Source organism: Pararge aegeria, chromosome 18 (genome assembly GCF_905163445.1).
Source record: "Pararge aegeria chromosome 18, ilParAegt1.1, whole genome shotgun sequence".
Lineage (NCBI taxonomy): Eukaryota > Metazoa > Arthropoda > Insecta > Lepidoptera > Nymphalidae > Pararge > Pararge aegeria.
Genome location: NC_053197.1, coordinates 3,322,136 through 3,346,209, shown reverse-complemented (window position 1 = coordinate 3,346,209; position 24,074 = coordinate 3,322,136). Strand labels below are relative to the sequence as shown.

General features: G+C 35.0%; 2 protein-coding genes across 2 annotated transcripts; one reads left to right on the top strand and one right to left on the bottom strand.

The window, feature by feature from the left end:
- Positions 1–448: 448 nt before the first annotated feature.
- Positions 449–23,151, bottom strand: LOC120631352 (nuclear RNA export factor 1-like). The gene is made up of 16 exons (XM_039900870.1): positions 22,847–23,151; positions 19,738–19,857; positions 18,921–19,001; positions 17,508–17,669; positions 15,888–16,032; positions 14,530–14,671; positions 13,534–13,605; positions 13,115–13,210; positions 12,132–12,372; positions 11,285–11,408; positions 10,686–10,902; positions 9,579–9,777; positions 7,579–7,751; positions 5,967–6,167; positions 828–946; positions 449–654 (listed from the first exon to the last, which is right to left on the bottom strand). Exons 2-16 carry the CDS (start codon positions 19,769–19,771, stop codon positions 561–563), a joined length of 2,100 nt encoding a protein of 699 aa, XP_039756804.1. The 5' UTR covers positions 19,772–19,857; positions 22,847–23,151; the 3' UTR covers positions 449–560.
- Positions 1,215–4,635, top strand: LOC120631351 (nuclear valosin-containing protein-like). The gene has a single exon (XM_039900869.1). The coding sequence runs from the start codon at positions 1,310–1,312 to the stop codon at positions 3,896–3,898; it is 2,589 nt and encodes an 862-aa protein (XP_039756803.1). The 5' UTR covers positions 1,215–1,309; the 3' UTR covers positions 3,899–4,635.
- Positions 23,152–24,074: the final 923 nt, after the last annotated feature.

Genomic DNA, 24,074 nt, shown 5'->3' with positions numbered 1-24,074 from the left:
TTAAACTACGCTTCGCGCTCCCGGCATCTTGGTTGCATTATTTGGTCGTAACTCGTAAGTTACTACTAAGTATAATTAAAAGTAGATGTGTGGAAGACGAGGTAAAAGGTAAAAAGCCACTTGTATTAATTAAGTTGACTAATCAAAGCTAATTTGGACGAAACTGCTGTTCAAAGGAGACGCTGGGCGCTGTTACAATACATAAGTATGTGACAAGAAGATTGCATAGTAGTTGATGACGGTTTGTCTCGTTTCAGGATTACCTAAACTACCTAGACTTATTAAGTCATTTGAGACAACTTTACTAATAATTATTACTCATAATATTAATTTTGGTCTCCGATGTAGGTATATTAAAAAGCTATCTATGCATCGGATGCATACTTTGGTTCCATGATATCTTTAAAGGAAAGGGTATTCATACATTTGATTAAATAAAATTCGAACATATATTAAGCTTATTTTATTGCAGGTATTAATATCACGAACTATTCAAGTATCTAAATTATAACAAGGGCTTATGAGATGTAACTGTTCTTGTTTAAATGTCCAACGGCATTTTAATTCATTAGGCTTTGAAGGTTGCCTAATTTAAGGAGCTTTATAAAATACTCTAGGGCGTGCTTCATATGCCAATCATTTGCTTCCAAACACCTGAAAATTTAAAATCGTTCGTTTTCTTCACTTAAAGATAAAAAAGTTTGATAGTAGAAAAATATTTAAATTTTTTGAAATCTGCATTGTTTAGTTTCGATATCTTTTTCATAGGTAGACTTGATTATAAAATATAAAAACTAAGATCTCATGAGACCAATAGAAGTACCTACCTTTCACTAGGTAATTTGTCGAGCTCAGTTAAATTCATGAACAACTCCACGAGTCGCTCTTTAGTGTTATCATCTGGAGTTGCTTCAAATTTTATATCGAATACGCTTTTCTTTGGGACCTGAAATAAACAAAAAAATTAACTTTTTCAGCTGTTCTCTTGGATTAGCAAAAAATGTTTAGGAACAATTTATTATAAAAATTAAGCTATAATCCGCTAAAGTTTCACTTATAGTACTGCTTTTCGCGGAATAACGCTTCCTTCTATCCAATATTTATGAAATTATCTATTATAAGTTGTCTCGTGTATAGAAAGCTTTACGTAACTAGGTATCATAGACAAAAAAGTTGATTTTTTCAATATGGCAACGAATCGATTGATTCGGCGACGCCGCTGTCATTTTGGCAAACATTGCAATCTGCGTCGAGTCTGAACGTAAAATTATATTCAATTGTATTATTTACAATAAAAAAAGCGTGAAACATGAAGAAACATAATACGAGAAGATTAAACGATCCAATTATAGTGTCGCGGGTGAAAAATTACCTAGCGGAAAACGTGGATAAAACGTTCGTCGATGTAAGCCAAATGGCGCGTTCTCTCAAAGAGCGGTATCGCGAATACAACAACAAAAGTGACAGCATTTTTTGTCATATGGTCGAAGGCGCGTACAAAGTTGTGTTGCAAAGCTACGGGCTCGACGGGGGCCCCTCTACGAGTGAACCATCCGAAGCAGAGGAGGAATCTGATTTAGAAATGTTAGATGAGAAGCAGACTGCGATGAACGACTGCTTATTAGTAATGTACAATAAACGAGCAGCCGCCCGCCGCGCCACCGACAAGGACGGCGAACCTATTGACATAATCAGCAGTGACGAGGATGGCAGCGCGGCGCCCAAGATACCAAAAATTAACGACCAGATCACCATAACTCCACATATACCTAATCGCACTGCCAACCCTAAAGTGGAGAGTCGTAAAAGCTCCGCGAAACCACAACAAACCCAAAATCCCACAGACAAAAAACGCAAAGCGGAAACACACAAAAGTGCCGTGTTCAAGAAAATTAAAGAATTTGGCAGTGCCAAACGTGTTAAGGTTAGTTTTGAAGACATGGGAGGAATCTCTGAAATCATCACACAGATATGTGACCTTGTTTTGCACATGAAACATCCTGAGGTTTACATCCAGTTGGGAATTAAATCCCCTCGAGGGGCCCTGTTGCATGGGCCACCAGGTACGGGAAAAACTTTGCTAGCTCATGCAATTGCTGGCAAGCTACAGTTACCATTGATAGCTGTCACAGGGACTGAATTAGTTGGTGGTGTATCTGGTGAATCTGAAGAACGAATTAGAGAGCTGTTTGAGAGGACAGTTTCTGTTGCCCCATGTGTTTTGTTCATTGACGAAATTGATGCAGTCTGTGGCAATCGTATACATGCTCAAAAAGACATGGAGAAGAGAATGGTTGCTCAATTATTAGCCAGCTTAGATAGTTTAAGCGAAAATAGTGCTTCCGTTTTAATACTGGCGGCAACAAACAATCCAGATACTTTAGATCCTGCATTGCGAAGAGCTGGGAGGCTGGAACAAGAAATTACCCTTGGAATACCTTCATTAAAAGCTAGGAAAGAAATCCTTTCAATACTCTGCAAAAACCTAGCTCTAGCAGATGATGTGGACATGAATGTGCTTGCCCAAATAACGCCTGGTTTTGTTGGTGCTGACTTGCAAGCTCTAGTAAATAAAGCCAGCACATATGCTGTTAAAAGAATATTTTCTGAAATACGTTTACAAAGTAAAGATCTGGTTGCAGATAAACCTAACGATAAAAAAGACATTGAAGACCACATCATCCCTAATGGAGATAAAGAAAGTGAAGATAAGGCACAGCCAGAGTCAACTGCACAAAGCACCGAGGAGAAATCTGAAGAACCGGAGAGCACTGAGCCTGATATAAATGATGCACCTAATGAAAATGAAATAAACACAAATACTGTTATACCATCAGATAGTAAAGTAGATCCCCTAGATGAAGTTGTTAGTCTTCTTGAAGACACAATGCCTTACTCAGAAGAAGAATTGATAGGTCTTGCAATCAGGCAAGATGACTTTGTAAGAGCACTGAAAACAACCAAACCTTGCGCTGTTAGAGAGGGCATTGTCACAGTTCCTGATGTGACGTGGGATGATGTTGGATCATTGAATCAAGTTCGAAAAGACCTACAGTTAGCTGTACTAGCTCCAGTTAAATATCCCGAACAGCTAAAAAAGCTTGGCTTATCTACACCTAGTGGTGTATTACTGTGTGGCCCCCCAGGATGTGGTAAAACATTGCTGGCCAAAGCTGTTGCAAATGAGGCTGGAGTCAACTTTATATCTGTGAAGGGCCCTGAACTACTGAACATGTATGTAGGCGAGAGTGAACGAGCAGTGCGTACATGCTTTAGACGCGCGCGTAATTCTGCACCTTGTGTAATATTTTTCGACGAATTTGACGCGCTGTGCCCAAGGCGAAGCTCGCACGATAATAATGGGGCTGCCAGAGTAGTCAATCAGTTGCTGACGGAAATGGATGGCATAGAAAGTCGTGAAGGTGTCTTTGTTCTGGCAGCTTCTAATAGACCTGATATTATTGACCCAGCAGTTTTACGACCTGGTAGGTTAGATAGGATCATGTACGTGGGAATGCCAGGAACAGATGACAGATTTGATATACTACAGAAGATAACAAAAGGTGGTAAACAACCTCAGTTAGGCCCAGATGTAGATTTGCAAGTGATTGCTAGCGTAACAGAGGGTTACACTGGTGCTGATTTATCTGGCTTAGTACGAGCAGCTGCCACAAACTCTTTGACAAATCATATTGCAAATGATACACTTGAAGGCGATATATTTGTAACGTTTGAAGATTTTAGAGGTGCTCTAAATAAATGTAAGCCATCCGTATCAGCAAAAGAACAGTTACATTATGAAAAGTTAAGATTAAAGTATGCTGGCACCAGTGAGGAAAGGTTTATGCAAATGGAAATTGAGCCAACAAATGAAGAATTTATGGACACAGTGATATAAGACAAATAGTAATAAAAAATAGTATTCCAATTGTATCACATCCCTGTGTGTAAAATGCCAATTTGAACATATTTAATTTCAGGCATTCAAAAGTTTTACAGCCTTTCAGTTCAAAATACTTTTAGAACACAATCATATTAATGTATAAGAGCATCTGTAATAAAAGAATGTGTATGATATTTTTATCTTTTAATTAATAGTATTGTTTGTGACATTAGAAATTCATGTTCAATTATTTGTAGCAAACTTTACTTTTCTAAATTGGAACATAAGTACTAATTAGGAACAAGAAATATAAACTTCCTTAATTCAAATCTGCCACACAATGTATTGTATCCATTGTTATCAAATAATGGTGATTATTATATTAAAGCTAGTCTCAAACGTCAGCTAGGCATTATTGTTAGCACCAACCCAGTGCCTCTTATAACTAAATACCTAATTATATCAATTAATACATAAGCTTTTGTGTTCCAATTTACTTTTGAATATCAAATATTTTTTGTAGTTTTTTATTGTCCATCAATTTTTTTTTTTCTTAAGAATTTAAATATCACAATTAGTAACCTTACTTGCTCCATACTATATTTATTTAATGTAAATGTGGTGTACAATAACAGTGTATTTATGTATAAGTCCGAATTTAACAATTGTACACCTTGTATTGTATTTAGGACAGCAATTTATAAGTTTCTGCACATTTGAAATTCAGTGACTAATAAAATATTTTAATTAGATTGTGAATTTTTTCGCCACACTTTTATAACTACTATTTTTGAATCTTGGTTTACATTTTTAAATAGATATTGGATCTTCCCTACCTTTTTGAGGTTAAATAACATGTCATATGTGTAATTATACTAAATATTATAACAAAGCTGAAGAAGTTTGTTTGAGATTATTGGTTCATAGATGATAATAAATAACTCGAATATAAGCAATTATGAAGCACTTGGCTTCACAATTCCTTTTAATTTATGAACTTTTTAAAGCATCTATCTTCAAATCTACCTTCACATTTTGTAAATTGAATAGAGATCAGATAGATATATTTTAAGTGAGTACATATTCACTTAAAATTTATTTATTATACCATTAATTTAGTGCCCATTATAGGGCACAACTTACTTCCAATAATTGGCAATTACCAAAAGCAACTGCAGAATAGGGGATTTGTATCATGACGTAGTTTAATACACAACGTGATCTCAGCCATGCGCCGATACTTATTTTAGATCGTACGAGAGAGAGAGAGAGACGTCAATATTTTATTAGATCATACAAATGAAACCCTTCAACCATGGTCGGTTAGTTCTTAAATTTTATAAAATAAAAGTCAAGTTATGTAAAAAATTTATTCAAATAAAGGCTCTTCCAATAACTAATAGAACCTGTTTTTGCTGATAATGTTTGTTTGCTTACCTTTCCTTTCAGTTCAGTCAAGTTTTACGTAACTGATGCTGAAAGCTTTTGCTGAAACCTACTTTACTTTTTGCACAAATCCTTCCAAATCAAATCCAAACATGCCCGTAACGATATCCAATAGGTAAGTTTATATACATAAATATGGTAAAGAAAACCTTTTAGGTAGGTACCTATATTTTTTTTTATTGAATATTTTTGTCGAAAATAAGTAAGGTGTGGGACCTTATCTATAGTCAGTCAGATGTCAGAATCACACGGATTTAAAAATCCAAATGTAGCATAGTTTTATCCAAACAATATGTGCTATATGTGTATATGGTGTATATGCTATGCCATATGTGTACTGCATATAGTGGGTGAACCTCTTATTATGTTACTCCGGGGGTTAGTGATAATTGAACCTTTCTTTATAGATTAAAAAACGTTAATTTGGTATGAGTTTGGCCCCTCCAGCATCCATTTTCCCCAGTACCAACAATAGGAGTACCTTCTAATCAACAGTGAATAGGCATTTTATAGGCAAGCGCTCTCCACCTAAGGCTGCATCATTACTTACCACCAGGTGTGATTGCAGTCAAGTGCTTGTGGTGCAAAAAAAAAAGTGTCTCCTAAAAATAAAATAAAAGAAAATAATACAACTTACCGATAGCTGTTGAAAAGCCCTATTCGAGTACTCTTGCGTAGGTTCATCCCAGTACAGCATTTCATTGATGATTTTGTATTCGGCTCCATTTTTTGTAAATAAATGTAAAGTGCGAGTAAACGCTAGCATCGTTTCATCTTCGGCCAACGATTCGGCGGTAAGTTTCAGTATACCATTGATACTGAAGATGGTTGATGAATCCTATACAAAATAATGGGTAAACTTATTAATATTAATCCTCACCTTCCACTCACTTCTCACGTCCGTATACTAATAACCTACTTTTAATGTTAAAACATATTTATTACAGCGAGTTTACTATACAATTGATGAAATTCTTAATAACAAAGCAAACGGCTCCGCTTTCATCTCTCACAAGATAGACAAATGAATGTAAACATGTAAAATAAAATTAAGATAAATGGTTTATGTTGAAAAAGAGCAACTGCTGAGTTTCTTGTCGGCTTCTTCTCAGTAGAATCTGTCTTTAAAACCAGTTGTAGTCACTACAAACAGACAGACTTGACATTTCAAAAGAGCTTATATTAGGCCTACAAATAAATGAATTTTGAATTGTTTTGAATTTTGAAAGGCTAAACGCAATCCATAAATCTCCTTTTAATATAAATCTCTTCCTCTCTAATTCTTTGTTCTTTCACACATATATTAAACATTATTTATTACAAGAAGTTATAGAAGTTGCGAAATTGGAAACGATGTTCGACGTTGAGCTTTTAAGACCGCTTTTAGTATAATCTCGTAAGTGAAGAGCGACGTGAAATAGGTAATAAACCGATATCTACGTTTCTTATTGAGAAAAGGTAGGGTGGAATCCCGTATCGGTCCTCTATCTATGACCAAACATGAGAACTTGTTAGCTCGATGTCGGTTTATCCAATTTGTAGAGTTGTCAAGTCATGACGTGAGATCGTATCATATCGAATGCTCCGCTTCACATCGTCGCCGATTGAGGCGAAATTCTGCATAAAGGTTGATTGCATCCAGGAGATGGTAATATTTATACTTTTTTTGGTTCTTTATTCTTTTGCGTAGGGAACAGGCAAAGGTATATAACCGTACAGCCAAATAGTATATACTTTTTATACAAGGAAAACATACGTTTCAAGCGGGATTTAAAAAACAAAGAACCGAATAAAGGAACTTTTTAAAACCCCGGGTGCCCCTTATTTTCTTCGGCTAAAAAGTATACTCTGTCCTTACTCAGGAGGCAATCAATCTTCTTGCCAAATTTTATTGAAATTCGATCAGTTGTTTAATCCGTAACAAACGGAGTTGCGCACATTTTCGCACGCCATTGTTCCGGTTTTTGGAACCGGGATAGTTTGTATCCCGGTTCCCAAACTTTGTCCGTCTTGAGGCTTCTAGTAATTTATGTTCAAAATCCGTTAAGCTTCAAAGCAGTGTGTATAATCTTTTCTTTTCGGAAAACAGAATGGATTATGTATGATAAAATTAAGTTTGGAGCATCCTGAAAAGTCGTCAATTAAGGGTGTCAAGAACTACGTAAACAGTTCGATCTCTGGTTTAAAAAATTAATAAATAATAAAAGTACAATTCAAGTTCTGCAAATACACATCAGAAAACAACTCACGTTATGCAGTATAACATCAACAGTGAACGTCGACGGGTCGTGTTGTAAATTAGGCCATTTGGTCAACAGCTTGACGATATTAGCGGCACCGTAGACAATATCATAATCGCCTTCGAGTAAAACGCGGCTTTTAATTAAAAGGTTCCTGGCGTTTTTGAATTTTGTGTCGTAACCTGGAATAATACTAATTTTGAATATTGTTCTTCATTTTTAGCGTCTTGATGGTCGATTGGCGCAGTCGGCAGCGATCGTGCTTTTGAAGTCCATTTGACTTAGAAAGCACCATTTTAAACTGCATCCTCACTTACGAGCAGGTGAGATTGAAGTGAAGGACTTTGTAGTGGAATAAAAACAAGACGATTATTGGAAAAGTATTACATTGTTAACAGTGGCGTGCATAGGGTTTTCGGTCAGGGTATGCATAAAAAAAATAGGTACTGAACATGCTATTTTGATGTTACTGTATAATTTTATTTGTGAGTAGGTACCTAACCTAACATTGTTTGTGATACCCATGTAGATCTTCTCATCATCTCCTATTTCCAGTTGGTATAGTAAGCTCTGAGACGACCGACTAGCGAGTTTTTAAAATTGTCTGCCATTGCGGCAATTACATTAAATAATGTTTTTTAGTGTAAACAATAAACAAACATAGGTATTATTATAAATAAATAATGAAACAAAACATTGATCACTGCTATTCGCCTGTTTCTGTAAGTCAGTCAGAGCTCTTTTTACGTGCCGCTTCTTGTAGGTGCATTCCTTCCTTTACGAATAATCTCAATTAAACGTTAGTTAAGAATTAGCTCTTAACTTACCTACATTTTCCAAGCACACTGAACCATCAGATCACACGCCGAATATAAGAACTTTCTTACACTAAGAATATTCCTCACAATCATTTACAAACAGTACACTGTCACAAAGGTTAATGTTAACAATAATAATTGTAACTATTTACAAACAACCGTACAGCAAACGAAAAAAACAGTAATTAATTCTAATTCGGTGAATATAAGTTGTTATGACAGAAGGTAAAAGGTAAACAATAATGGCGCTGAGCGATCGCCAGCGATAATGAGATTATCATAGTCAAAATATGTCCGTAATATTTTCTTAGTACACAAATGCTATTAAAAGTTGTCATTTGAAGAATATTACTTCATCAGTTACCAATGGCACCTGGTATACGTTAATAATATATTTAACATAATTCGGCAACTTTTAATTTGGTTATTTTAATATACTTTTTGAACAAATTAGGTACTTATAAATTTCTAAAGACCTTGAATGTAACAAAATTCATTGATAAATTTTTTAACTACAAAAAAGAATTATTGCCGTTTAAAACCATAACAAACAAAGCAAATTACTTGTGCTTATAAAAAAACAAAGCATACATTTGGATTTCAAATTTCCGTAAGCAGTGCTTTTAAGATTTGCACACAAGCGAAACCCCTATACTGGAAACCTGGAAAACTCGCACACATAGAAAGAGCCAAATATTGTGTAAGCACGCACGCGATTATATCACTACACAACAGAACTTCCTTGTGTGCTGGTGCACACAAGTAACGACAGATGCATTCAATCGCCGTGCTTCCATGGAGACCGCGGCGGCGCGGCGCATTAATTCGAGCGACGAATAAACGATTTGCCCACCCCAGCTAATTTTATGAGATTTAAATTATATTTAAAGCGTTACTTTTTATTTAGGAATACTGTTTACAACTCAAAATTAAAATATAGTCGAAATATTATGCAGTTTGTCTATTTTAGTTCTAAACCATGACACGGGACTTGTCCATTGATTTACATAGAAGTGCGGCCAGTCTTACCTAGATGGCGCTTTTATAGTTTTCTATAAATTGTTTAATTTTTTTTCAATCTTTAAATTTTAAGTCGTCCTTATGGTCTGAGAGGCCCTGAGGTCAGGGTATGCACTGCTTATTTGAATGAATGAGAATGCTGTAGCTGTATAATAATATAAAACTACTCACGCACTTTATTCCTATAAGTTATAGTCAAAACCGCTTTCTTCGAGTACATTGAATGCATATTGCTCCTGTCATCCGAAGACTGGTCCAGTAAAGGAAAGTATACTTCCAGAAACTTCTCTACTACGGCTTTGGCGTCTTCTAAGCAGTAGTTCTTTTGGACTGGAGGCATTTCACCCTTAAGAATAATTAGAATTCCGTCCTGAAAAAAAACTTTATTGTTAATCGAGATATGCCCTTTGAGACTGTGTACACCCAAGTAAATTTTCGTTTTTTCACCATTCCGCTATACAAAAGTGAGGCAAAAGTTACATTGATCAAAGTCATGACTTATGTTGGTTCTTGTTTGTTCGTGTGACTTAAGTTTGAATGGGTACTAGACCCATTCAAACTGACATATCTTTCAAATATGACATAGCGGTTGACGTTTGTTTTATTAATATATAAATGATTTATTTTCAGGCTCAGTTATATGTTTTCTAGTACAAACTTTACTCTTAAAATAAGAAATATTCGTGACCTTGACATAACAGTACTGGTTTGTATAATAAAAACAAAGATTTTTTATGGTAACTCATAGATATGCCAACTTACCAAATATCTTAAAGTCTGGAATACAGTCCTCATGACCTTGACATAACGGATTGCATTATTAACGCAGATGAACTATTTCCAGGCTCAGTAATTAAAATGGTCACTATTACAAACGTATAGCGGGTTAGATTTGTATTATAATTGCAGAGGTTTTCTTCAAGGCTCGGTAATTTTAATGGTAAATAACCCAAAAGCAAACTTACCAATTCTCGCCAAGTCGGTAATATAGTCTTCAAGACCTGATATAACGGTCAGGGTTTGACAATTAATGCAGATATTTTTTTTCATCCAGGCCCAGAAATTTAGTAACCACTCCCAAAGGCAGAATTCTCTTTAGATTAACTCTAATCTCCAAAGAACTGTTTATACTTACAAGGGAAATTAGGAAAAATTACATTAATCATCAACTAATTACATTACCTTGAAGTGGACTTCTGAAGCGTTTGTATAATAAAAACAGAGGCTATATTCAAGGCTCAGTAATTTCAATGGTGACATCTACATAAACCAACTTACCAATTCTCTCAAAGTCGAAAATATAGTCTTCATGACCTTGAGATAACGATCAGGGTCTGTATAATCAGTGCATAGAGGATTTCCTTCAAGGCTTAGTTTTATTAGGGGTAACTGCCTACATTGCAGTAACGGTTTAATACTGTCTAAATAATTGTGTGAGAGATCAAGGATCCTTAATCTAGGCATTGTATCTTCTAAGTTGAAGCCTTCGAGGGATCTGTAAAATTGAGGGTTTTTAAAAATTTATCAAGTGTTTTAAATTCAGAGGGGCAAAAGATTGGTCGAAGCGGAGAATTGCTTATTTAAATAGAATTTGTTTTACTATTAAAGCAAGCAATTCTGAATTACTTTTATTATTTTGAGTCCTTAAAGTCTGTTATTTTTAATTCATTTTATTTTTCAGCTAAAAGTATGTTAAATGATGTGTGTTTAGATTTTATTCCAAAGTTTTCGAATTTTACGGGGGCGGGGGCCTAGTCGATTTTCCTCTCAGGCATTAAAATAACAAATTAGGGCATTATTACGCACTCATTTATTTTTTAATAAATACCACATCTCAATAAACTTTTTGCGTCAGCAGTTAATAAATTTGAACTTACGTGATCCTATTGCGAGATAAATTAAGTTCGGTCAAAAATTCCCAATCAACTTCACTCTCTATACGCAATATTTCCTTTTGGTTGCATATTCGGTTCAGCGGAAAGTATATAAAATGGCTTATATCTGGAACAATCGACCAAAAATAAAGCTACATTAGTTTTTTAAAGTAAGGTCCAATCGTTTAGATCGGCACAAATAGGTTTTGTGCCGTGCCGCCTTGGCTCGTGCCACATTTTGACGAAGGCGCCGCTGTGCTAACAAAGAGTGCCGCGTGCGGCGTAGATCCGCAGGAGAATTTGGCGTTTTATTTCAAACATGCCATGCCGTAGTGAAAGTTTTTTACTTGATGCAGTACCTACGTCGAACAGATGTTATGCTAGGTTTCGAAACATTAGTATGTATTGAGACCGTAATGACGTTGAATTATAAATAAAGGATCCTTTATTATCAATGTCAGTACAGGACATTATGAACCCAACTTTTCGCGAGATGAAAAAAAGGGTCTATTTCACTTTAGTTTATGTACTTAAGTGATACGAAAATATGCACTGAACTCGCTAAAATAGAAAATAAAACCAAGGTAATATATAGATCACAATTAAAAAAACAACAAGCGGGGAGTACCACAGAGGAGTATATTAGGGCCTTTCCTTTTTCTAATTTATATTAATGACATTACAAAGGCAACGTTACGAAAATGACATCAATAACGCTTTAGAAAATATAATTAATTGGCTTAGTAATAATGACTTAGGAATAAATTTAAGTAAAAACAATCGATTTCCAGAGAGAGGTTCAAATTCTTTAGAGTCTGAAATATTTTAAATTATTAAATTAAACACTTACCAAATTTAAGCGTGAATTCGCTCAAATCCAACTCTCGCTTGCCACCATCATACTTCATAGCCAGGCGTTGTCTGAGAACGGACCGCGGTGCGAACTCTAGTTTATGAATGGATATCGTGGTAGTAGATACGGTTATCTCAAGTTCCACATCTTCTTTTCGCATCGCGAAGCCGAGAAAATGTATCATCAGGAGCGCGGGTCGACATCGGATTACGAGGAATCTGCACACTTTTGGCTTAAACTGTAAATGTAAATAAAAAGCGAACTAATACTTCCAAGGCTTAAGATTTTTAGAGGTTACATAATGTACTGTCTCTGAGACTTATCTGTGAAACCGAAAACCTAATAGTTTTAGAGTAAACCACTGTCATAGTTTTCACTGAAAGCAATTACACTCACACGCTCAATTAAAATCATGTGACTCCTGTCACTTTTTGAGGTACGCGTCGCGTAGTAATAAATAATAATAAATATACTACGACAATATATACCTCGCCATCTAGCCCCAAATTAAGCGTAGCAGTATGGGTACTGAGATGAATATTTTTATTTATAATAATATATATAAATACTTAGAACATACATATAAACACCCAGACACTGAAAAACATTCATATTCATCACACAAACATTTTCCAGTTGTGCGAATCACTTACGGACACACGGCCTTGGACTCAGAAAGCACGGTCGCTGCCCACTGCGCCAATCGGCCGTCAAAGGCCGTAGTGTAGGTACTATGCGCGTGTCGGTATTTTATCTTTAATAGGGTTGTCATAAATAAACACTAAGAATGTTTTGAATTCGTTTGTATGGGAAAGTAAATACGCTCCTTTGATTTAATATTTTTACAGGGTTATGCGCCCTTCAACAATATTTCGTAATTGGGTTATACGCTGTATATTACTGGTGAGAATGTTCGATCACAATATGTAAGACGAACGCAAAATCTGTCAACGGTAAAAAAAGAACGATTTAAAACTTACCTCTATGAAACAAGGAACAAAACTTTTCCCCACTAGATTTTCCAGCATCGAATCCAGTAACTGTTCTTTTGTCCATGACGGCGGGTAGCCAGTTACCTAGACAAGTTAAAATAGTAAGTAATTAGTACACATCCTTACTTATATACTAGCAACCATATAGGTTGACGACCTCCATGGCGCACCGGCGAGCGCTGTGAGTTTAAGTAGGAGCTCCCGGGGTCCAACCCGACAGAGGCAATTTGGGAATTCATTATTTCTGAATTTTATCTGGTCTGGTCTTGTGGAAGGCTTTGGCCGTTGCTAGTTACCACCCTAACCATAAAGACGTACCGCTAAGCGATTGTTCCGGTGCGATGTTGTAACAGAATACAATACTCCCTAACTAAGCTAATTAACTAAACTAAGCTTATGAAACTTACTGTAATCATGATAAAGTTTTTATCTTTCTCATATATTTCCTCCATTTGCTCCTGTTCCATCATCATGACAGTCTGAAAAAAAAAAGTGTGTGTACTTATTCAGCACTTCTTTGTCGTAACAGGATAAAAATATTTCATTATTCTACGTTTATAGAAAAAACGTACTTGATGCATTGAAAGTTCCATTATAACGCATTATCTATTTAAATAAAGTTTATTTTAATATTACAAAAATAATATTTCTACATAATTAAAGAAATAGACATCAAAAACATACTTAAATTTGGAATACTGAAAGACATTTGAAAGTGTATATAGTCAAACCTTATAGCTAACTTCAGGGTGTCGGTTTTTTGTGACGGTGTGCGTGCGCATCGTAACAATTTACTCTCATCATTTTTCCCTAACGCACCAATAGAAGTATAACTTTAAAAAAATAATTTAACCCTTTTCGTATACCAAAAGATTTGAACGAGTAAACTGTCAATTTTATTGATCAAACTATCGTTCGTATCGTATCGATCGTTTGGCTATACGCTTTTGGTACGTATTGGATAGAAGCAGGCGTTACTTTGCGATGTTGTTTATATTATCGTAGTATATATACTATTATATTTATTATATATGTATGAACGTTCCATAAGTGCCTGTGATATGCCTACATGAATAAGGAAATTTTGATTTTCTTTTTATGTATTATTTCAGGGGCTGAAATCTGATAATTACTGAATAAAATTGCCTTTAGATTTAAACAACAACAACAAACAAACATTTCCCGAATATAAAAATAAGCGTTTACAACGCGTTCCGAATATTTTGAATATTAAGCTTAATTTGCTAAACTCCGCGAAAAGTAGGAGAATCTGTATAGGAGGGACAGAAAATTAAAAAAAAAAACATCTCACGTAATTATGGACGCCCCCTAACCCGGAAGAGTTGCTATGTGAAACCAAACCCTTATCGCTTATCGGCAATATAAAATGAAGATAAACGAACCTTTGATGTTCTCGCAGTGACACTCTTCTTGGTGACCACATGGTTTTTCCACGGCCATAAGGGTAGGTAAGTGACGACAGTCTCATCAGTGCTGTTGATTATGTTCTCGTCATCATAGACGTTCTTCAGTTCTACCACTTCCCTGCAAAGACATTTTTTTTGACGTTATACTTCTTTTGGCGCGTTAGTGAAAAATTTCACGATGCGCGCGCACACCGCCACAAAAAACCGACACCGTGAAGTTAGCTATAGTCAAAATGTTAGTTTTTCTAAAAAAGCTTTGACAGTTGACTTTTAAATAATTAAAATAATACCTTTTTTCTATTGTTATCGTTTTTTCTATGAACGTAGAATAAGGCGAAAGATAAAAAAATTTGAAAAGATTTTTATATTGTTACGCCAAAGAAGTATAACTTCTAACGCGTGTACATAAGTACACACACGATTTTTATATTTTTTTAGTCATAGTTGATGGACCAAGCAGATGGGCTACGCGGTAAGTGGGTTTTTTTTTTATTTTAAAAGTTAGCCCTTGACTGCAATTTCAACTGGTGGTAAGTGATGATGCAGTCCAAGATGGTAGCGGGCTAACCTGTTAGGAAATATGGTAGTCTTAACTCATACCCCTATTCGGTTCCTACGTGACATCGCACCGGAACACTAAATCGTTTAGCGGCACGTCTTTGTCGGAAGGGTGGTAACTAGCCACGGCAGAATCTTCCTAAAATTATAAATTCTCAGATTGCCCTTTCCTGAACCCGGAACCTGTTAGTTAAAACAAAAGGGCTCACGGCTGCGCCAGGGGAGACGCAGGTCCCGGGTTTAATCCCCGGGCTGTGGTTATTCGGGAATACTGGGTTATTTGGTCTGATCTGGTGGGAGACTGGGCCATTGTTAATTACCCTACCTACAGAGACGGGCTACTAAACTATTTACCGTTCTATTGCGATGCCGCGTAGCCATACCATACACCCTTACAGGTTAGCCCGTAAGCTGTAAGGAACTTTCGTACCTAGGTTACGTAAGTAAAACTTACAAGTTTAATCAACACCTTAGAGTAATAATGTTAACAGGTTAGCCCGTAAGCTGTAAGTCACTATAACTAACTTACAAAGTTGTTTACATTAGTAAATTGATCGTAAGGAACCTTCATAACTAAGTTATGTAAGTAAAACTTACAAATGTAATCAACACATTCAAAAATTCATAATTCATTTATTTCAAGTAGGCCTAATATAAGCACTTTTGAAACGACAAGTATGTCTGTTTGTAGTGACTCTACCACCGGTTCGGAAGGCAGATTCTACCGAGAAGAAACCCGCAAGAAACTCAGCAGTTGAAATATGTTGAACATTTACCTGACGGGTTGATCGTTGTCCATGTTGAGATTTATCGTCAGTTTCGGTTTCTTCGGTTGCGCCACCGGTCCGAGTCTCTCGAAAGCGCTTTGTCGCTTCTGACCAAACTCAAGCATATCCGGTGATTCGGAACTATCGCGCAAATCTGGAATCCATGGTTAATATTAAAAATGAGAAAGAGTGAAATATTTACTCTGGTGACATTGTCAATTTTTTTAATCTACTACGAGTTTTGAAACGTTCTTCATTGGTGCTATGCTACTACTATTATAATATTAAGGATTACATGTATGATAAAAAACCTTGGGTATGAATTAGAGCAATTCAAAGCCCAACATTAACTAGACTGTGAGATGGTGATAACGAAAAAAAAATCTGGCTCAGTTTGTTGGGGGCTCTTCTTAGACCAGGGCGCGTTTGGAACCCTCGTAGCTTTAGTTTTAAGTTAACGAATGCAGTTATCACCATCACTAACATTAGTGTAACATGTTAAATGTATGAATGCTTCATAAGTGCCTGTAATAGGTCTACATGAATAAAACATTTTTTAATTTGAATTTTAATTTTACTATTCATATTCATTCATACAATATAGGTCTTAGCGTTGTTATATTAAGACTTCCTCGATAAAGGGGCTATCAAACACTGAAATCATCGTGTTCAAGTAAACAAACAAACTCTTCAACTTTATCTATAAGTATATAACATACAGATAACATTTACCCACCAACCCGCACTGTAGCAGCGAGGTGGGTCTATGCTCTAAAACTGTCTCTTTGAGATATTTCAATTTCAATTTCTTTATTTGCAGATTAAGTTACAGGTTTGCAGGTTGGTGGGTACAATAGTATAATAGCGCTAAAATCGATTGGCATGCAAATTTGATATTTTTAAAACTATGTCTTTACAATGCTCATTAAATTAAATTCTTATCAAGTATATAAAAAAATATATGTCAAAGTTTTATAAAATGTCACATACATAATCCTTAATAGCATAATATCGCTTTTTTAAGTTAGAACTCTTTAATTTTATTTCAGCAAACAGCGCATATAAACTTCTTTATCCCACCAATTATAAATTGAAATTTCCATCATAATTCGCGTGTTGACCATAATCGTAGTGATTTTTAAAGTTGATATTTAGTTTAGTAAATTAGTTGATATTGTTTGTCATTTGCCACAACAAGAACTACCTATTAGAGGTCATGACGAGTCCAATAGTTCATTAAACAAAGGAAATTTCGTAGAACTTGTATTGTTACTTTCAAAATAATATCTTGTTTAAGAAAAACATATACAAAATCAATTAAGTGGCAAATCCGGGCAGAGTTATTTATGTAATAAAATGATATTATTCATTCCGCAGCTGATGTAATTAACTCTTCTGGCGGCGATTTTGAAATTAATTTATCGATGAAACCCCCGATGTTAGCAACAGAGAACTCTGTTAATGTGTCTGAAAGTCGTACGTCGGACACACTAATATATTTTTTAGGTCTTTAAAACCCTAGGAACGCCACTGGACTTGAGGCCTGTGTTAGCAGTGGGACGTTAAAAGGCTGATGATGAAGATGATAATGGTGGATCCACACTACAGCCTGATGGAAATTAATATTACCTTCAGCTTGTTTAATTTCATCATACACCTCAGTCGGAGAATACGCTTGGCCTGCTACCATATTGACATTGGCAGTTTGAACAAAAATCTGTGACTGGTTTCCGGAAACGTTTTGATTCATCGGTGGTTCAAAATGCCTTCTTGATTGAATGTCCACAAAATCTAGAAAAAAAAAAGAATACTTAAAACAAAATCGGCTAAACTGTGAAGGAAAACATCGTGAGGAAACCTGCATGCCTGCAAGATGTCTATAACGTTTTCACTACTGAAAAATGTTTGCGTGATGAAAATGAATGTTTTCCAGTGTTTGGGTGTTTATCTGTATTTTATAAGTTTTTATGTAAAGTGGAACTAATAAATACACGTATATTATACACTACACACAGAAAATTCACAAAATACAAATATAATAGAGCGTTAAGGTAGAACGTACAATTTGGCGGCCTTATCGCTATATCTCTTCCAGGCAACCCAACATAGGAGAAAATGCTATAGATGCTTGGGAGGTGGTAAATCTTATGATATTATGACATAAGTACATAAACTTAAAAATATACAAAATAAATATTAAACCACCCAAAATATATAATATATACAGGTACAAAAATATAATATACATATATTCAACACACATAAACATTCTAATAATTTACTACAAATACAAAATAGAAAAAGAAAAGCGAATAAATAGTAAAAAACAAACAAATAAAGAGATACTAAATAGAAACATTTAGATACAATCATCATTCCCATCAACGCCAGACTGGATGGATTGATGGATCTTATTAATACTGAATTAAAGCTCACAATCGCCTCAAATTCTTCAGCTACTGTTTTTGAAACAACATATGCAAAATAAAAATCAGAAATACAGGATTTGCGACTCTAAAGCGAGTGAAATAAAACCAATCTGACAGCCGATTGGCGCAGTGGGCAGCGACCCTGCTTTCTGAGGCCAAAGTTGTGGGTTCGATTCCCACAACTGGAGAATGTTTGTTTGATGAACATAAATGTTTTTCAGTGTATGGGTGTTTATCTGTATATTATAAGTATTTATGTATACTATTCATAAAAAATATTCATCAGTCATCTTAGTACCCATAACACAAGCTAACTACTTTGGGGCTAGATGGCGATTTTATAGTCGTAGTATATATAATTTTGCTTTGAAGGTGTTGCCTTAATTTGCTGAATTTTGCTATAGTTTGATACTTGACGAGTGACGACGACTTCGGATTGCGAGCGAGCGAATCTTGACTCTTGAAAACACACTTATGATAAGTAGCCTTATTTATCATGAGCGTGTTTTCAAAGTCAAATTACACAAATTTTATGTTAACGACTATGCTCTAAGATGAATGATGCTGATGATGAAAAAGCACTTATATATTTCATATAATGTTTTCGTTTCACCTGTTTGCGGTAGTATTGCACCAAAACGATCTTGTTTCAATAAAAAAGACCTCGGTATCCCAGCTGGGTTCTTGTACCGTACTGAAAGTAACAAGATAAAACTTCAATGACTGAATTTCTATAAAATATTCCTCAACAGCCTACTTCGTCAATAGGTTAGTCCACTGGTGGACTAAAGGCCTCTCCCAACGGGAGGGTATGTCCAAAATCACCACGCTGTAGTAGTACCACGTCGAGTACCACGGTAGTAGTAGCACAGAGGTCGCTGCTACCCGGTCTTTTAGTCGTCTCGTACGACACCCGCGGGAGGAAGAGGGGTTTGACAACTGTATTCTGATCTGCCATCACCACACGCCAAGGCAATAAAATATTTATAGGTGATGGTCTAGTGGTTAGAGCTTCGGCATCCCTTTCGGGGGACCGTGTTCGATCGAGTAATGAACAGTTTCAAGTTACATAATTATTTGATGGGCCTGATCCGATTTGAACGACCTTCAATTAATTACGAAAATAGTTTTTTATCAAACATGTCTTCGAAATAAATCGAAATTGTTGTGCTGGTGAAATATGGCCGGCAGTGTGAGATGGTGATAACAAAAAAAAAGGCTATGTTTGTTGTGGGCTCTTTTTAGACCAGGGCGTGTTCGGAAACCTAGCTTTAGTTTTAAGTTAACGAATGTAGTTATCACCATCACCTAACATTAGTGCTAACTTGTTATATGTTTGAAGGCTTCAAAGTGCCTGTAAGGTCTACATGTATAAATCATTTTTGAATTTGAATTTAGACGTATAAAGTCAAACGAACAAAGACGTATACCTAGATCGTCATAGGCGTTCAGATCGTTATTCATTTTGCGTCCGACTTTATTTCCTCTACAGAAAATATCAGAAGACAGGCCTTCCCGAATTTCTTGGTTTGCTCTTTTCCTATATTCACCTGAAAAAAAAAACATAATTTAAGCATTTTGATATCGGTACCCCACGTTTTTGTACTACGTGTCTTAGTATCGGTAATTTCGTTATCTGTACTTGAATTAATAATATTTTCATTAGTGGGATGAGGAAGCTTTTTGTTCTTATTTTTCTTTTTCTGTTTTTACGCCTACGTTGTGTTTGATTTTGTTCCAGTCCAATCTGAAATTGTTCCTTTCCGATCATTCACGACTTCTTAATTTAAACTTGTTTATAAATAGTCATTAAGTACGTAGTTTTTAGAGTAACCAATTCTGATACATTACATTTTAGTAATTTGTAGTTGTTCATTTTAGTTGCTTAATTTTTAATCTTAGCTTGGAAATGATTCTTCATACAATATAAAAACGATGCAATAGTACCATTGCAAAAATGTAATTTAAAATAGCTGGTAAAATTAATTAATTTTAAAAGCTTGGGAAAAATCAATTTAGTCGCCTTAAAATATGAAAATAATTGGACTTATATTTTTTTGCATTGTTCGCCTAGTAAGGAAATTTATGTAGAAACCGCCGAAAAATGTAATTAATCTAAATTGGAAATTTTGTTTGGGATATGCCACATCAGATTACTTTTGATAGATGGCGTTCAATCAAATCAATTTGAGGTGGTACACACTATCCTGCCAGAGGAAGTAGTCATATGCAAGTTTTTATATCTGCCTTATACATATTTGGACTTAGCTGCAAAACCAATCATGATCATATTTGCCAAAGAGGTAATTAATAAACTAAGGTTTTGTAGACAAAACCAGATATTGCATGTAGAATAAGTCACAAAAAACCTACATTTCTTTCGAAATTTTAGGTGTTTCGCCAATAGGAATGTCATCTAAAAAGGCATTACCCAAAGGGGGTTTAGCTCATTTTTCAATCTGTTTGTTTTCAGTTTCAAAAGTTGAATTTTTTCATCAATACTTATAGTAGCAGTTTCTATACTATCATTACACGCATTACCAATATTAGCACTGTTGCTATTGATATTAATTTGGTTTCCTTTTTTTGTATGTACATTGAAAGATTTTTTGTTGGTAATAATTACATGATTAATATTTGAAATATCTTTTTATGTATAGCTTCATCAGTAGTGTTTATTATAAAATTACTTTCACAATCGGTATCAGTACAGTCAGCATTTAAAATTACTTTGTTAGCATTCAAAATATTAATTATTATTAATTGTATTATCAGTGTGTTATCAGAGTGTTTGCATTATTATTGTTGACATCAATATTTGCGTTTTTGTTATTACTAGTATTAATATCTGTTTTCACATTATCTGTGCTTGAACTAATAATATTTTCACTACAAGAATCTGGAACTTTTTGGTTTTTCTTGTTACGCTTTTTACCGGTGCCTTTTATTCTTCTTGCCAAACCTGAAATTTTTACTTTCTTAATGTGACTATAACTGAACCTAATTGACTGAAGTTGTAAGTGAAGATATCCCATACATTATAATTTCCGGGAGGAATATCTGAAAATTATTTATTACACATAAGTATTAAAATTTAAGAACTGTAATTTTAATTAAGGTTTATATTTTTATCATTGTAAAGCATTTTTAAATTTATTATTATTTATTTTAAATTTTTAACAATAGTGACAGTGTATTTTTTGATGTCCTAAAACTTTGCAGAGTAGGTCTACCTACATATGTTCTATAAATATGACTCTGAGGAGTACAAGTGACTGCTCCATGTAGTTTTAATTTAGTTACAAAATTCATAAATATAAACAAATATAAACATTATTTATAAGTCTCTGTAAAAGATGGTAAGCATAGCTTATATTATATAGCACTAAATTTCACAATTTAAGTAAGGTTTTACTTGTATATTATTGCATAATTTTATAATTATATGTATAGTTAGAGAGTCACATATTAAAAACAAAAACCGAATATAGATGGCTTTACAACAGTGGATAAAAAGGTGAGATCTGTTTTGCACAGTGCAAACTAGACCAACTTAATATACTTTCAGTTTCAACAAGCAGCTAGCTTTTTGCAAACATTCTTTGTAATTGTAAATTGTTAGGTCAATATTTAATGAGGATGCTTCAGTATAAGAGTGGAAATTGGCAAATATCAAAAACAGCTCTTAAACTACGGGCAATTGTTTATAACTGCTGCCTAACAGTACAGGAACTTACTTATTTAAATTTCTGTACTTCCATAAAGCAAGGGGCTTTTTCAGGGATAGGTTAGGTTGGTAAGTAATAGGTCATTTAAAAGTTAATAGGTTGAGATATGTTAAGAAATTAAATACTTTTGGGGCAACAGTGAGGAAACTAGTACGCCAAAGAGTTTTCGATAGTGTTGAAAGCACATAAAATCTACAAATTCACTTTTAAGATTTCATATGCTTTCAACACCTTATTCTGGGAAGAGAGCCGTGCTTTGTGGGCCGATAATAGGTGGATAATGATATGGTTGAATTATAATAATATATGGCCATAAAACACACTGCCTCATCTGAGATAAAAAATTAGCTATAACATCTTTACTAATTAAATTCATCACCATCATCATATCAACGCATTACCAACTGATGTCAGAGTCTTCTCCCAGAATTAGACCGGTTTAGGCTGCTGCCCACCATGCGGGCCAAGTATGGATTGACAGACACTCTTTTGAGAATATTATGGAGAACTCTCAGCATTACAGGACTTTTTCACAATGTCTTCCTTTACCAAATAAAGCAAGTGATGTCAGAATTAAAGAGATGTGTGCTGGGGTTCAAACTCTGCTTCCACAATAGTGACGCCGAAGTCCTAGTCCTAGAGAACTACTCGGCAACAATCAACCTCTATTTTATCAGTGCGATATCTGTCTGTTCAATTCATTTGTAACCCTGAACTAGGTACCGTAACCGGTAACATGGAAACCGCATGTTTCATACAACAGCTGTCCATATTATACACGAACTCGCAAGTAATAGTAGTAAAAACTTACATTTCTTCCGAAACTTCTAGTGTTTCGTTTATAAGGATTGCATCTTAAAAGATTTAACCCAAAAGGGTTTCAACTTCAGAGGTTTCAGCAGTTATTGCATTATCTTCTGTATTTTTTTAGAAATTTTATATTCCGGCTGGGAAAAGTTGAAACACAATTTCTTTGGAAGAATAAACACTTCCAATTTCTCGATTCCGAAGTAAACACAAAATAATTTGGTAGAATAACAGACACAATGTGACGGTTGCGATGTTTTTACATTGGCTGATACGATTCCATTATTGGTTATAATATGCAATCTGAGTGGAAGGATCGTGAATTCAGCCAATAGCAACAAATGAGACTATCTGAAAGAGTTCACAACACGTAAATTTCTATTTGACTTTGACGTTCATTTCGACAGCTGTCTGTCGAGCTTAAGTGTCAACTTTGACATTGACAAATACAACACTCTCAGACAGTTCAGACACTGACCTATATTAAACTATAGTACGGGACAGCTTTTCCTTAAAAATGACAGCAAAACATTGTGCCGATTTGAAGCGCTGATGAGAGTACTACGATAGGGATGCCCGATACTTTGTCGATAGTACTGATCGACAATATTTCTGTTAAGATTTATAGAATTTCAAAATATTGAAGCACCGATTGTTATAGGTTGCTATATTACATTAAAATCATTGCGAAATATGAATATCGTACATTGGGGTTCTAAGTTGTATGATTAGTTATATTTATGTTCTAAACAACAACAATATTTATGTTTTTGACGGCCGAATGGCGCAGTGCGCAGCGACCCTGCTTTCGGAGTCCAAGGCCGTGGGTTCGATTCCCACAACTGGACAGTGTTTGTGTGATGAACATGAATGTTTTTCAGTGTCTGGGTGTTTATCTGTATATTATAAGTATTTATGTGTATTATATTCATTAAAAATATTCATCAGCTATCTCAGTACCCATAACACAAGCTACGCTTACTTTGGGGCTAGATGGCGATGTGTGTATTGTCTTAATATATTTATTTATTATTTTTGAAAGGCATTTCATTTCATTTCATTCGTGCTAGGAGACTCATTGGCAACGACCTTGTAGTCAGTAGACTTCAAAGCCTTGAACACCGGCGCAAGGTTGCTTGTCTGGCTGTTTTCTACAAGATACATTTCGGAGAGTGTGCTCAGGAGCTATTCGATTTGGTCAAACCATCTTCTTTCTACCATCGAACTGCGAG

Bases quoted from the DNA above. Each gene is read 5' to 3' on its own strand.
- LOC120631351 (XM_039900869.1), top strand. From the start codon at position 1,310: ATGAAGAAACATAATACGAGAAGATTAAACGATCCAATTATAGTGTCG.
- LOC120631352 (XM_039900870.1), bottom strand. From the start codon at position 19,771: ATGAATAACGATCTGAACGCCTATGACGATCTAG. The intron at 14,672-15,887 runs GTAAATGTTCAA...ATGTCTTTGCAG, and splicing joins GACAACGATCAACCCGTCAG to GGAAGTGGTAGAACTGAAGA. The intron at 13,211-13,533 runs GTAAGTTTCATA...TAACTTGTCTAG, and splicing joins AAAACTTTATCATGATTACA to GTAACTGGCTACCCGCCGTC.